The sequence below is a fragment of the Pan troglodytes genome, chromosome 11 (assembly GCF_028858775.2).
Source record: "Pan troglodytes isolate AG18354 chromosome 11, NHGRI_mPanTro3-v2.0_pri, whole genome shotgun sequence".
NCBI lineage: Eukaryota > Metazoa > Chordata > Mammalia > Primates > Hominidae > Pan > Pan troglodytes.
In genome coordinates, this window is record NC_072409.2 from 46,734,037 (window position 1) to 46,746,841 (window position 12,805).

At 42.8% G+C, this 12,805-nt stretch overlaps 1 protein-coding gene across 4 annotated transcripts in view; it reads left to right on the top strand.

The window, feature by feature from the left end:
- Positions 1–12,805, top strand: part of ROR2 (receptor tyrosine kinase like orphan receptor 2) — a 225,546-nt gene that overhangs the window by 188,112 nt on the left and 24,629 nt on the right. For all 4 annotated transcript variants that reach the window (XR_001720862.4, XM_016961128.4, XM_054658255.2 and 1 more), the window contains exons 3-4: positions 3,354–3,641; positions 4,797–4,827. Coding sequence is in view for 3 of the 4 variants with exons in the window: in XM_016961128.4 (XP_016816617.2) it covers positions 3,354–3,641; positions 4,797–4,827 (319 nt within the window). In the remaining variant the exon portion in view is untranslated. The remainder of the gene's footprint in view (positions 1–3,353; positions 3,642–4,796; positions 4,828–12,805) is intronic.

Consider the following 12,805-nt stretch of genomic DNA (forward strand, 5'->3'; position numbering starts at 1 on the left):
GAGAGCAGCTAGAAATCTACCTAAAAATATATGTGAAGATGTATATTAAGAAAATTACAAAGCTTTTCTGAATACTTCAGAAGGTCTGAAATAGATACATAGACCATGCTTTCTCAATATCATGAAGTGGGTAGTTTTATGCAAATTATCCATTAAAGTCCTACTTTTAAAATGGAACTTGCTGGGATGATTTTAAAATTTAGAAGAGAAAAGTAGCAATGAAATTGAGAATATTGCCCCCAAAAAGTAACAGTTGTTTTTCTTTTCTTTTTTTTTTTTTGAGACAGAGTCTCGCTCTGTCACCCAGGCCGGAGTGCAGTGGCGCGATCTCGGCTCACTGCAAGCTCCGCCTCCCGGGTTCACGCCATTCTCCTGCCTCAGCCTCCCGAGTAGCAAGGAGTACAGGCGCCCGCCACCTCGCCTGGCTAATTTTTTTGTATTTTTAGTGGAGACAGGGTTTCACTGTGTTAGCCAGGATTGTCTCCATCTCCTGACCTCGTGATCCACTCGCTTCGGCCTCCCAGAGTGCTGGGATTACAGGCGTGAGCCACCGCACCTAGCCCACAGTTGTTTTTCTTAATGTCCAAACGTACTTCAGTCATCATAATTTAACAAATGTGATGTTGCCACAGCAACAAGCCAAGTGATTTAGTGGGGAGGGGGAAGGCAAGGTTAGAAGTGAATAGAGCTTGTTTTAGATGGGCAGCCAGAAAACACCTTCCATGGAGGTGACATTTCAGCAGGTGTGATACATGAGAGACAGCAAAGAACACTGAGGAGTGGCCTTGGCCAACTGAACAACAAGGAACCAGCTTGCTGTGCTTTGGAGAGAGCAAGGGACTCCCTGTCCAGTGGGGAAGAAGTGTGGGGAGGTTAGAGAAAATTTGGGAGCGTTGATACTGTGGATATAATCTAGTTATTCTCCATTATCTGTCTTTCTGATTTCTTTCTGAAGGCTCAATTTTACTCACCTACTTGGGGAGACAGCTGTAAATTATCAGGTTACCTAATGATGGCCCCATCTGAGTACTGGTCCCACTGAGCTTCCAATATAATGTGAAGGTGGCTCCCTCAAGGCCTGGCTGGAACGTGGTGCTGTCCGTGAGACTCTACCCTGGTCCCTTCCCACCTGGGCAGGCCTTTATATGCCACTGCCTCAGCACCTTCCCAGGTATAGCTGCTGGCCATTTAGCAATATTCTTTTCAATGCTAGTCTGGCCAGAACACAGTGAAATGATATGCTGGGATGGGCAGCCCAGATTATATCAAAACCACCACTTCACATCGTCACAGCAGATTAGATACTGCATTCAACAAAGAAACAAAGACATGAGATCCAGTAGACGGGAGCATGGGGAATGCAGATTCCCCATGCTGTGCCTGTATGGTTGAGTTAATGAAGATCATACATACAGAACTTTACCCTGCCTGATTCAGCCTATCTTTTTAAAGAATTGTCATCAGCATTTTAGTGACCTTCCAGCTTTATGTTGTCAATAAGAATTACCTTCTATAACTTAATTCAGTGCGTGGAAAAGGGTTGGCTAGGAGAGTATCCAGGTAGAAGCTAATGATGTTAATAATAATTATAAGTAGTGGTCTCTGCTCATTAATGACTACTCTGCAGAGAGGTGCGTTTCCACTGTCCTGTGAATGAAGACCGTCTCCTCATCTTAAATCCACTGCCTGGCTTCCCCCACCTCTCCATCACCTCCACCTCCACAGATGCTGGAGGATCCTACAACACTTCTTACCCTTAGGGTTCACTAGAAATACTATAATTTTCCGATTAAATCTGTAACAACAGATGCCTGCCATCTTTCAACTTCACTTGAAAAGAAAGGATCAAGGCCAACCAGAAATGAGCCAAAAGATACAGAACATGGATGTATCTGTTTTGAAGTCATTTTCAGATTGCTGTGTTGTTTTAGCTTTGTCTGATGTAAGTTCATGTTGATGATTAACTTTCTTGTCCAACATTAGTTTTCCCTACATGTTACATTAACAGAATTGTATTTGCATGTTCCTCTTAAGAGACGGAGTAGTTCTCCAGCCTCTTGACCACACCACACACCTGCGTGTGCAGGCACACACATACATGTGCACCACACAAACACCACACATGCATACTCACACACATCCCTCCTCCTTTGTCCCTTTCACTTCCCCTTGTTCCCTGTAGCCTTGCGTTGCCCCGTAGAGCTCCTGCCTGTGGCTGTACTGGGCTCCCCACTTATCAGGGCAGTGTTTCCAGCTCCTATTTTAGGAGCAGCCCACTCACTCCCCATTCTGGGTGCTTTAAGACCCTGTGTGCCCCCTAGTGTGTGTGCGTGGGACTGCTTCTGTCTGCTCTGGACCTGGGTGCAGCAGGACAAAGCCTTCAGCTCCCCCTCATCAGCATTGTAACTTCTGTTCTATTTACAGGACTGTGATTAGCTTGGTTTGGGGATGTCCATGTTTTGTCACACATCTTTTTTTAATATTTTACTTCTGTGGCTTTGTGCTTAATGATACGGTAGGCAGGGAGGAGGGACTTTCTGAGCGTGAATTTACATCATTTTGACCAGCCTGGGTTAGATGTAGTGTTTGGAAAGAGAAGCACAGTTGATCCTCATCATTTGCAGATTCCGTATTTGTGAGTTCACTTAATACCTAAAGTCTATTTGTAACCTCCAGATCAATACTTATGGTGCTTTTGTGGCCTTTCACAGACACACGCCCATGGCAGTGAAAAATTTGTGTCCCAGCTGGGGCTAAACAAGGCGATGGTCTGCTCCCTGGTTTCTGCCCTCATATTGTGAACATGTGGCCTTTTCTTGGTCTATTTAGTGCCAAGTTTCTTGCATATTTGGGCTTTTTGTTGGTGATTTTATTGTTTATGATGGCCCCCAGGCACAGCACTGAAGTGGTCTGGTGTTCCTAAGTGCAAGAAAGCTGCGACATGCCTTATGGAGAAAAAAATGTGTGTGAGAGAAGCTTCGTTCAGGCATGAGTTATGAGGCTGTTGGCCATGGGTTCAATGTGAAGGAATCAACAGTACACATTGAATATGGTGTCTTTAAACAGAAACACACATAAACCAAGGCTATGTATTGGTTGGTTGGTGAAAATATTATGACGAGAGGCTCACAGGAATTTGACTCTGTATTTCCCATAGGAGCAGTGGTTCAGTATTCACTAACTCAGTGTTCCCTGTAGCTTTCTAGAAGATAATTACCGCAGATAACAACCTATTTTAGTAGGTGACAAAAATCGAAACCTTCCCTTGGAAGAGTTCATAACAGAGCCCCCAGGTAGCCCTTCCTTCCAGCCCTCACTGACGCTTGCTCTTTTGTGACCGCTCTCCTTGGCAGGTTACTTTCTGAATTTTCTGGAGCCAGTAAACAATATCACCATTGTCCAAGGCCAGACGGCAATTCTGCACTGCAAGGTGGCAGGAAACCCACCCCCTAACGTGCGGTGGCTAAAGAATGATGCCCCGGTGGTGCAGGAGCCGCGGCGGATCATCATCCGGAAGACAGAATATGGTTCACGACTGCGAATCCAGGACCTGGACACGACAGACACTGGCTACTACCAGTGCGTGGCCACCAACGGGATGAAGACCATTACCGCCACTGGCGTCCTGTTTGTGCGGCTGGGTGAGTTGGACAGTGAAATTGTGTGGGTTAGCAGATATGAAGGTTCCCAGCCACCAAGCAAGAGGTCCAGTTGCTATTTGAAACTGAACACACACCAGTCAGCACAAGGGGAGAGCAATGAAACCGTTCCCTAGGGCCTTCCCCATGTGCCCCAGGGCCCAGCTTGACCTGTTACCCATTTACTAGTAATAAAATAGGGCCAGGTGCGGTGGCTCACGCCTGTAATTCCAGCACTTTGGGAGGCCGAGGTGGGCGGATCACCTGAGGTGAGGAGTTTGAGATCAGCCTAGCCAGCATGGTAGTAGTTGGCCAGTTTAGTAGAAACTCCATCTCTACTAAAAATACAAAATTAGCCTGGCATGGTGGCGGGCGCCTGTAATCCCAGCTACTCAGGAGGCTGAGGCAGGAGAATCGCTTGAACCTGGGAGGTGGAGGTTGCAGTGAGCCGAGATCACGCCATTGCATTCCAGCATGGGTGACAAGAGTGAAACTCTGTCTCAAAAAAAAAAAAAAAAGAGAACAAAAAGAAAATAGGTGCAGATGGAGAGGTTTATGGACCTGGAGCCCAGAAGACAATCCCAGGCACACACGGGGAGCTGAGGTGTTTAGCAGGAAGGCCGTGTGTTAGGAGGTCAGGTGTCAGTGGGAGAGTGACCACACTGCAGGACGGCTAGGTAGGGCCCGAGGCTGACCTGGCTGGGGTGGGGAGAGAGCTGAGTGCGATGACCAGAGATTCTGAGTCTCTGTGCTCGTCACACCTGGTGAAGGAATTAAGTGGCAGGAAGGACTGTGTCCCCCTTCATCCCACCTGTGAAAAACTCCCAGGCAGCAAACGCCCTGGCCCTGCCACCGAAGCCCACGCCATCCGATCATAAGTAGTAAAACAGATTTTGTGTGTAAAGACTAGATGAGAAGAGAGAGTAAGGACAGCAAAAACTCCAAAAACAAAGATACCCTCAGTGACAAAGCACCCCTTCCCTTGTGTGTGGTTTCCAGCCTTGCTGACGTAATCACGAGTGGAGCCTGAGGCCCGAGGACAGCTGCCCACCAGTGAGCCCGCTGGCTTCAGCCTGTTTGCCACTGGCCTGATTTGAAGAAGGTTGTATTTCAAATCATGGAGTATTAATAACTTGTCTTTTTGTTTCCTCTTTTTAGGTCCAACGCACAGCCCAAATCATAACTTTCAGTAAGTATCTGTTTTCCCCAAACCGTGTTCTGCTGCTCTGAGGGTTTTTGTTATGTAGGAATCCGGGGTTTAAATCCTGCCAGCTCATGTCTTTGCCGAATTTGCTAGAAGTTGGCTGGGCTTCACACAGGGATGGCCACGTGCTTGCTTAGGGTTGGGAAACATTTACATTTTTCATGTTTCTTGTACAGAAAAAAAGTCAGAAAAACAAAAATGGTTAATTTCTTTCTGTGATCGTGACCTTACACAGGGCTACTGAGAGGAGTATAAATATACAGGCCAGGTTGCCTGGGCACCAGGAAGATACCGGCTCATTAGGACATTGGGAAACAGGGACGTAATTCACTCTGAAATCCCAGCACCACCAGCTGCAGTTAATAAATGTGTGCCCCTGAGCCTTGGGCCACCCCGTGGCAGTGGGCGGGAGTCTCAACCCCACCTTGCAGATGAGGAGACCGAGGCTCACAGCCAGGCTCACACTCCTTCACGAGCTGCTGACAGCAGTGGCTTTGAACTCAGGCCTCTGGTTTCCCAGTACAAGGTTGTTCCACTGTGGCCAGGCTGTCTTGGGAGAGTCCCCTCTGAACTGCCCACACTCTCCCATCGTGTACACAGAGGAGTGCTCATTCCATTGCCTGTGTTTGAGATGAGCAGTGACTGTCCGGGTTTCCTGCATTTCCTCCTCAGACATATTGGAGAGCAGTGCTTCACTTTGAGATGTTCTGAACAATAGCATGAACACTATATGGTTGGTAAAGTGTGCAGTGTTGGCTGATTTCTGTTTCCTTGGGCCTTGTACCCATTACTCACCCATGATGTGCTGCAACACCACGTTGGGAGGCTGGGCAGGGCGGCGACCTGTCTCAGCAGACATCAGCAGCTTGCTTGCAGAGGGCAGATTTTTTTCCCCCCCCAAATAGACAGGACTGGCTCTTTCACCCAGACTGGAGTGCAGTGGCACGATCACAACTTACTGCAGTCTTGTACTCCTGGGCTCAAGCCATCCTCCCCCTTCAGCCTCCCAAGTAGCTGGGACTGCAGGTGCGTGCCACCACACACCCGGATAATTTTTTCTTATTTTTTGTAGAGATGGGGTCTCACTATGCTGTCCAGACTGGTCACAAACTCTTGCCTCGAGCAATCCTCCTGTCTCGCCCTCCCAAATCACTGGGATTGTAGGTGTGTGCCACCACACCTGACCTAGAGGGAAGATATTTGGGAAGATTCTGTGCTAAGCAATAGTGATGGAGCATTTTTCCTTAATCCTTCAGACACAGAGTAAGGAAAGAAGAAATTGCATCATGAGCACAATTATGGGGCTTTGGAAAAAGGCATATAAGTCATTTCAAAAGTTGAACTATTGTTCTCTCTTATTTTATATTTATGTCTTTTATTTTAGTTATTTTATTTTTTGAGACAGAGTCTCACCCTGTCACCCAGGCTGGAGTGCAGTGGTGCAGTCTCCGCTCACTGCAACCTCTGCCTGCCAAGTTCAGGCAATTCTCCTGTCTGAGCCTCCCGAGTAGCTGAAATTACAGATGCGCACCACCATGCCTGGCTAATGTTTGTATTTTTAGTAGAGACGGGGTTTCACCATGTTGGCCAGACTGGTCTCGAACTCCTGACCTCAAGTGATCCGTCCACCTTGGCCTCCCAAAGTGCTGAGATTACAGGCGTGTGCCACTGCACCCGGCCTATATTTATGTATTTTATAAATAAAACTTTTATAGTTCATTTATATATAGTTACATAAACATATTATGTAACTATATAATATATTGTAAATACATAACATAATTACAGAACTATAATTATATAAATATTAAACATTCATATATTTATATACAAATTGTAAATATATATATATTTATATAAATTATTTCACAATATTTTTACATTGACTTTCTTCTCACTTTAAGTTATGGATTTAATCCACACATTGATGTAAATGACTGGGGCAGTTTCGGAAAGTCCCGCCTGACCTCCCATCCTTCCAGGCCTCCTGCCTCCCTTGTCATAAAGGTAAATCATCCAGGGAGTTTCTAGGCACTCAGTACATACATACGTCTACCTAAGGAAATACAAAACAATCAACTTGAAAAAAGGTCTAAAAGCACATAAATTACTCAGTGTTATTGAGACAATGAAGAAATATGCTTACCTATACACTACTGATGAGAAATTTCTGGAGTGCTATTTGACAATAAACATAAAAATATTTTTAAAAAGAAATACCTCTTATCAGTTTTATGTACTTTTTTACATAAATGATGCTATACTTGACATGTTTAGTTAACAGTATTCACAGAAATCTTTCCATCTCAGTGTGTTTGAAGTTTCCAGATGCTCTCTTTCCCTGTTTCTGGACTCATGTGCAGAGCATGTGACTGTTCCATCGTGACAGGCATTCCCATCAGGGAAGCCTCATCCCAGCCACTCGTGCCACCGCGTCTCCCTTCCCTGGCCCTGAGACCTGTGGCTGGGTTTCTCTAGGAGAGATTCTGAAGAGGAAAAACTAAAGGGGCACAGGCATCCCCTTTTTAAAACTGATACTGCCAAATGGTCATTTGTAGGTTACTTTCCCGACAACGTCAAAGGACCCATTTCTCCTTATCTTCCATAAGATGACTTCCAAACTTGTTAACTTCTGCCACTCTGAAGGATGAAAAATGAATAAATGACCTGCTTTGTTCTCCATTTCCCTGGGTACTAGTGAGGCTGAGCATGTGGACACACATTGCTTGGCACTCATGTCTCTTCTTTGTCAATTGCCACTTCATATTCTTTGCTCATTTTTCCTTTACATTGTTTCTTAATGAATTTTGATAATTCTTTATGTCTTATTTCTTGATCATATAGAAATTAAAACTTTTACAAATGAATAATTTGTTTTTCATGTTATGTCTTGTTAAAGAATGTCATGATTTCCTTGAAAAATTCTGATGGTACTTTGATTGGAATTACAATGAATTTTTAGGTCAGTTTGGTGAGAATTAATATCTAAATTGAATTTTCTTATCAAGGACTACTTTCCTTTGTGTTTTGAGGTGTTTTCTTTTTCTTAACATTTTATAATGAAAAATTTCAAACATACGGTTGAAAGAATTTTATAGTGGGCTCCTGTATACTCACCAGCTAGATGCTAGCATTTACATTTTACTGTGCTAACTTTATCACTTATCGTTCCATCCAGCCTCCATCTGTCCATCAATCCATCTAATTTTTCATTCATTTCACTGAGTTGCAGATACTTGTACATTTACCCTGAAATACTTCAGCATATATATCATTAATGAGAGTTCAGTATCTGTTTATGATTCTTGCTCCTTCTTCTTCAGTTAAAATTTGCATACCAGTGAAATGCAAACATCTTAAGTATAGCACTATCAGGTCTGACAAATGCATAAATCTCTGCAATCGAAACACCCTATCCAGGTACAGAATCTCTGTCACGCTTGCAGGCTCTGTCGTGCAACTTCCTAGTCAACTCCCTTCTACCCCAGGCACCCACTATTCTGATTTTTTAAGTAATGGACTAGTTTTTCCTGTTATTAAACATCACAGAAATGAAATCCTTCAGGATGTAGCTAGCCACTTAAGCCTGGCGTCCTTTTAGCATAGTGCTTTTGAGACTCATCTGTGTTGTACACGTATCAGTAGGTTACAGCTGTTTATTGCTGAATAGCATTTTACTGTATGAACATACTCGTTGATTTATCCATTCTCCTGTTGAAGGACACCTAAGCAGATTCCAGGCTTGACTACTATGAATAAAGTTCCTTGTATAGGAATACTCTATACTTTTTGTGGACATGTATTTTCATTTCTGTTAGTGTTAACTAGGCGTAGAATTGCTGCATTATAGGGCATGTGTGTGCTTAATTTTATAAGACATTCCTGGGCCTTCTCCTAAACTCTTTTTACCTCCACCCACAGTGTGGGAGACTTGTGATCACTCCACATATTTCCCAACATTGGTGTGGTCAGCCTTTTTAAGTGTAGCTATTCCGCTGTATGCAGTGATTCCAGTGATCTTTTATATCATTCCAGCCTCTTGAAAAAGTAATTTTTACTAGTCATTTTTAAATTTTCAAATAAATGTATTTAAAGTTGTAAAGTTTCCTCTGAATACCATCTCCCTGCTTCCACCACGCATTTAGGCTTCTGTTGTTTGATACTGTTTTCTGATTTTTGTTGCATTATTATTAGTGAATATGGGCTGTTTATGTTTTACTCTTGATAATTTATTGAGATTTTTCTTTGTAACCAGTTAGATACGGTCCATTTTTGTGAATCTTGCCTGTTGTTTCAAAAATAAGTGTGCTTTGATGTGGCTGCACATTTCTTGACTCATCTGTGAGATTGAGTATTAAGTATGTTATTAAAAATATCTATATATTTTTTATCCACATGAGTACCAGATACCTGAAGATTTGTGAAAGTCACCCACACTCAATCTGGATTTGCTAGTTTCTATTAGTTCTCTATTTTTAATATTTTGTGTGTATTTTAAGGTTATATAGGTTTTTGTGGGGTTTTTTGGTTTCTTTTTACAGTCCCTTTTAGTGCTTTTTGCCTTGAATTCAGTTTTGCCTAACAATAATAGAGTTCCACATGCTTTTTAAATTTGCATTTGCCAGGAACCGTTTTTATGATTCCTGTCCCACTCTTTAGTCTTTCATCTTTTTGTGTTCTGTTTTATGTAGGTCTCTTGTAAATGATGCATAACTAGACTTTTTTTGGGAGGTTGATGTGGAGACCTTTCCAGTCTGAAAGTCCATGTTAATACGTAGTTAAATTCATTTTAACTAATATACAGTATTCCATTCTGTGAGTCAGTTTCCACTTGAATCATGCATTGACTGCCGAGTGAAGGTTAGTTCTTTTCACTGATAGGGACCCGTTTATAGTGACTGTGCATCCCACGTCTCTTTGTCCCTATGGGTGAAAGTCCTCCAGGGACAGAGATCAGGAAGCAGGATTACGGGTGTGCATCTCCCACCTCTCCCAGGAATGGCCAGATTGCCCTCTATGATGGCCAAGTCATTCATAGCCTCACCTGCAACACATGAGTTATTATTTCCTCATGTTTTCTAGCACATGGTATTATCAGAACTTAAAATGTTGCCAGCATCTTAGGTGTCAAATAGTAATTTTACATTACATTTCACCAGTAAATAGTGAGGTTGAACATCATTTTGTCGTTTTAAAAGCCATTGCATTGCCTGTGTGTATCCAGCCTATCCTCATTATTTTCAGATTCCATATTTGCAAATTTGCTTATTCACTAAACTTCGTGTCCCCCAAATCAACACTCGTGGTATTTTCATGGTCATTCTTGGACATGCACAGAGTGGAGAAAAACCTGAGCTCCCTGACACATGTTTCCAGCTGAGACTGAACCAAACTACACTGCCTTCTTGTTCTAGTCCTCATACTGTAAGCACATATCCTTTCTGTCTACTTAGTGTCACGTTTTTCCTATTTGTATGCTTTCTGTTGGTGATTCTGCTGTTGTAAATGGCTCCCAGGCGTGGCGCTGAAGTGCCATCTGGTGTCCCAAGTGTAGGGAGCTGTGATGTGCCTTACGGAGAAGATGTGTTGTTAGAGGCTGTGCGTTTTCCACGAATCAATAATATACATCAAATAAGATGTCTTTAACCAAAAATGTACATAAAACAAGATGTGTATTGATTGGTTGAAGCAAATGTTGTAACCAGAGGCTCTCAGAAAACTAACTGTATTTTCCCTGGGAACAGTGGCTCAATATTCACTAATTCAGTGTTTGTCGTGACATTATAGAAAATAACTATGGTAGATAACTAAAATAGACTGCACTTTGTCCATGTTTCTGTTAGGATATGTGTTTTTCGGCCGGGTGCAGTGGCTCATGCCTGTAATACCAACACTTTGGGAGGCCAAGGCAGGTGGATCACCTGAGGTCACGAGTTCAAGACCAGCCTGGCCAACATCGTGAAACCCCGTCTCTACTAAAAATATAAAAATTAGCTGGGCATGGTGGCACATGCCTGTAATTCCAGCTACTTGGAAGGTGGAGACAGGAGAATTGCTTGAACCTGGGAGGCGGAGGTTGCAGTGAGCCAAGATCACGCCACTTCACTCCAGCCTGGGCAACGGAACAATACTTAGTCTCAAAAAAAAGAAAGAATATGTGTTTTTCTTGCTTTATAAGAGTTTCAAAATAATTTCTAGGTATATGCCTTTACGTAGTTATTACTCCATCTAGAATTTATTTTTATGCTGGTATAAGCTAGTATTCTCCTATAATGTTTTTCTCTACAGATGGCCTGGAGTCTTGGCATCATCTAATGAATTACCTAATCTGTAATCATTAAATTTAATATCACCCCTGTCCTGTGTGAAATTTCTATAGATGGGGGTCTGCTTATAGGCTGTTTTGTCCCTATAGCTTCTGTTCCTGGACGAATTCCACAGTATTCTAACAGTACAGCTTTGTAATATATCTTGCCATATATAGGGAAACATGCCCTCCTCTACTGCTATGGACTGAAATGTGTTTCCCACCAAATTCCTGTGGTGACAGAGCCTGTACTGGAGACAGGACCTTTAAAAAGGTGATTAAGGTTAAATAAGGTCATAAGGGTGGAGCCGTGATCCAAGAGTACTGGTGTCTTTATACAAGAGGAAGAGATACAGAGATCTCAGGTGCCATCTGGAAGGCAGGAGGAAAACCCCCACCAGGAGCCAAAGTGGCTGGCACCTTGATGTTGGACTTTCAGCCTCCAGAGTATGAGAAAATACATTCTGTTGCTTAAGCCACCGTCTATGATATTAGTTATGGCAGCCTAAACTGATGATTGACCCACCTTATTACCATACCATTTTTCTAAATTATCTTTCCTGTTATTTGCCTTGTTCTTTTCCTTGTGAATTTTATATCTTTGTATTAGAATTGAATAGATGTTTGATTGATTAGGGGAGAACTAATGCTGCTGTTTCTAGTTTGTAGTTTGATATTTCTTTAAGTTGTCTGTGTGCTTTTCTTTTTTTTTCTTTCCTTTCTTTGGAGACGGAGTTTCGCTCTTGTTGCCCAGGCTGCAGTGCAGTGGCACGATATCAGCTCACTGCAGCCTCCGCCTCCCAGGTTCAAGTGATTCTCTGCCTCAGCCTCCTGAGTAGCTGGGATTACAGGCGCCTGCCACCACGCCTGGCTAATTTTTGTATTTTTAGTAGAGACAGGGTTCCACCATGTTGGTCAGGCTGGTCTCCTGACCTCAGGTGATCCACATGCCTCAGCCTCCCAAAATGCTGGGATTGCAGGCGTGAGCCACCAGGCCCGGCCTCTGTGCCCTTTGCAATATAGTTTTATAATTTTCTCCATGACGACCCGGCACATCTTTCTTAAGTATGTTTCCAGGTGGTTCATTGATTCTGCTAATGATACTGATATCTTTCTCTCCCAAATTTTATTTTTAAATTGTGTGCTAGTGGTGGTTGAGAAAGGCATTAAATTTTAAATACAAATCTTACACCCACAACTTTGTTGAACTTTTTCATTATTTTTTCCTGAAGTATCTTTTGGATTTTTTTCTATGGGGGAATTAAAGTTTTCTACAAATACTTTTTTCTATTCCCACCTTTATGTATTCAAGAAAAATTATCTATATTCCAGTGTACAACACGATGTTTTGGTATATGTATACATTGTGAAATGGCTAAATCAAGTTAATGGACATATGTCTCACTTGATATGCTCATCATTTTCTTGTAGTGAAAACACTTAAAGTCTATTCTCTTTGGCATTTTTTTTTTTTTTGAGACAGCGTCTCGCTTTTTCGCCCAGGCTGGAGTGCAGCAGTGCACAATCTTGGCTCACTGAAACCTCCGCCTCCCAGGTTCAAGCAATTCTTCTGCCTCAGTCTCCCGAGGAGCTGGGGTTACAGGAGTGCACCACCATGCCTGGCTAATTTTTTTGTTTGTTTGTTTGTTGGTTTTT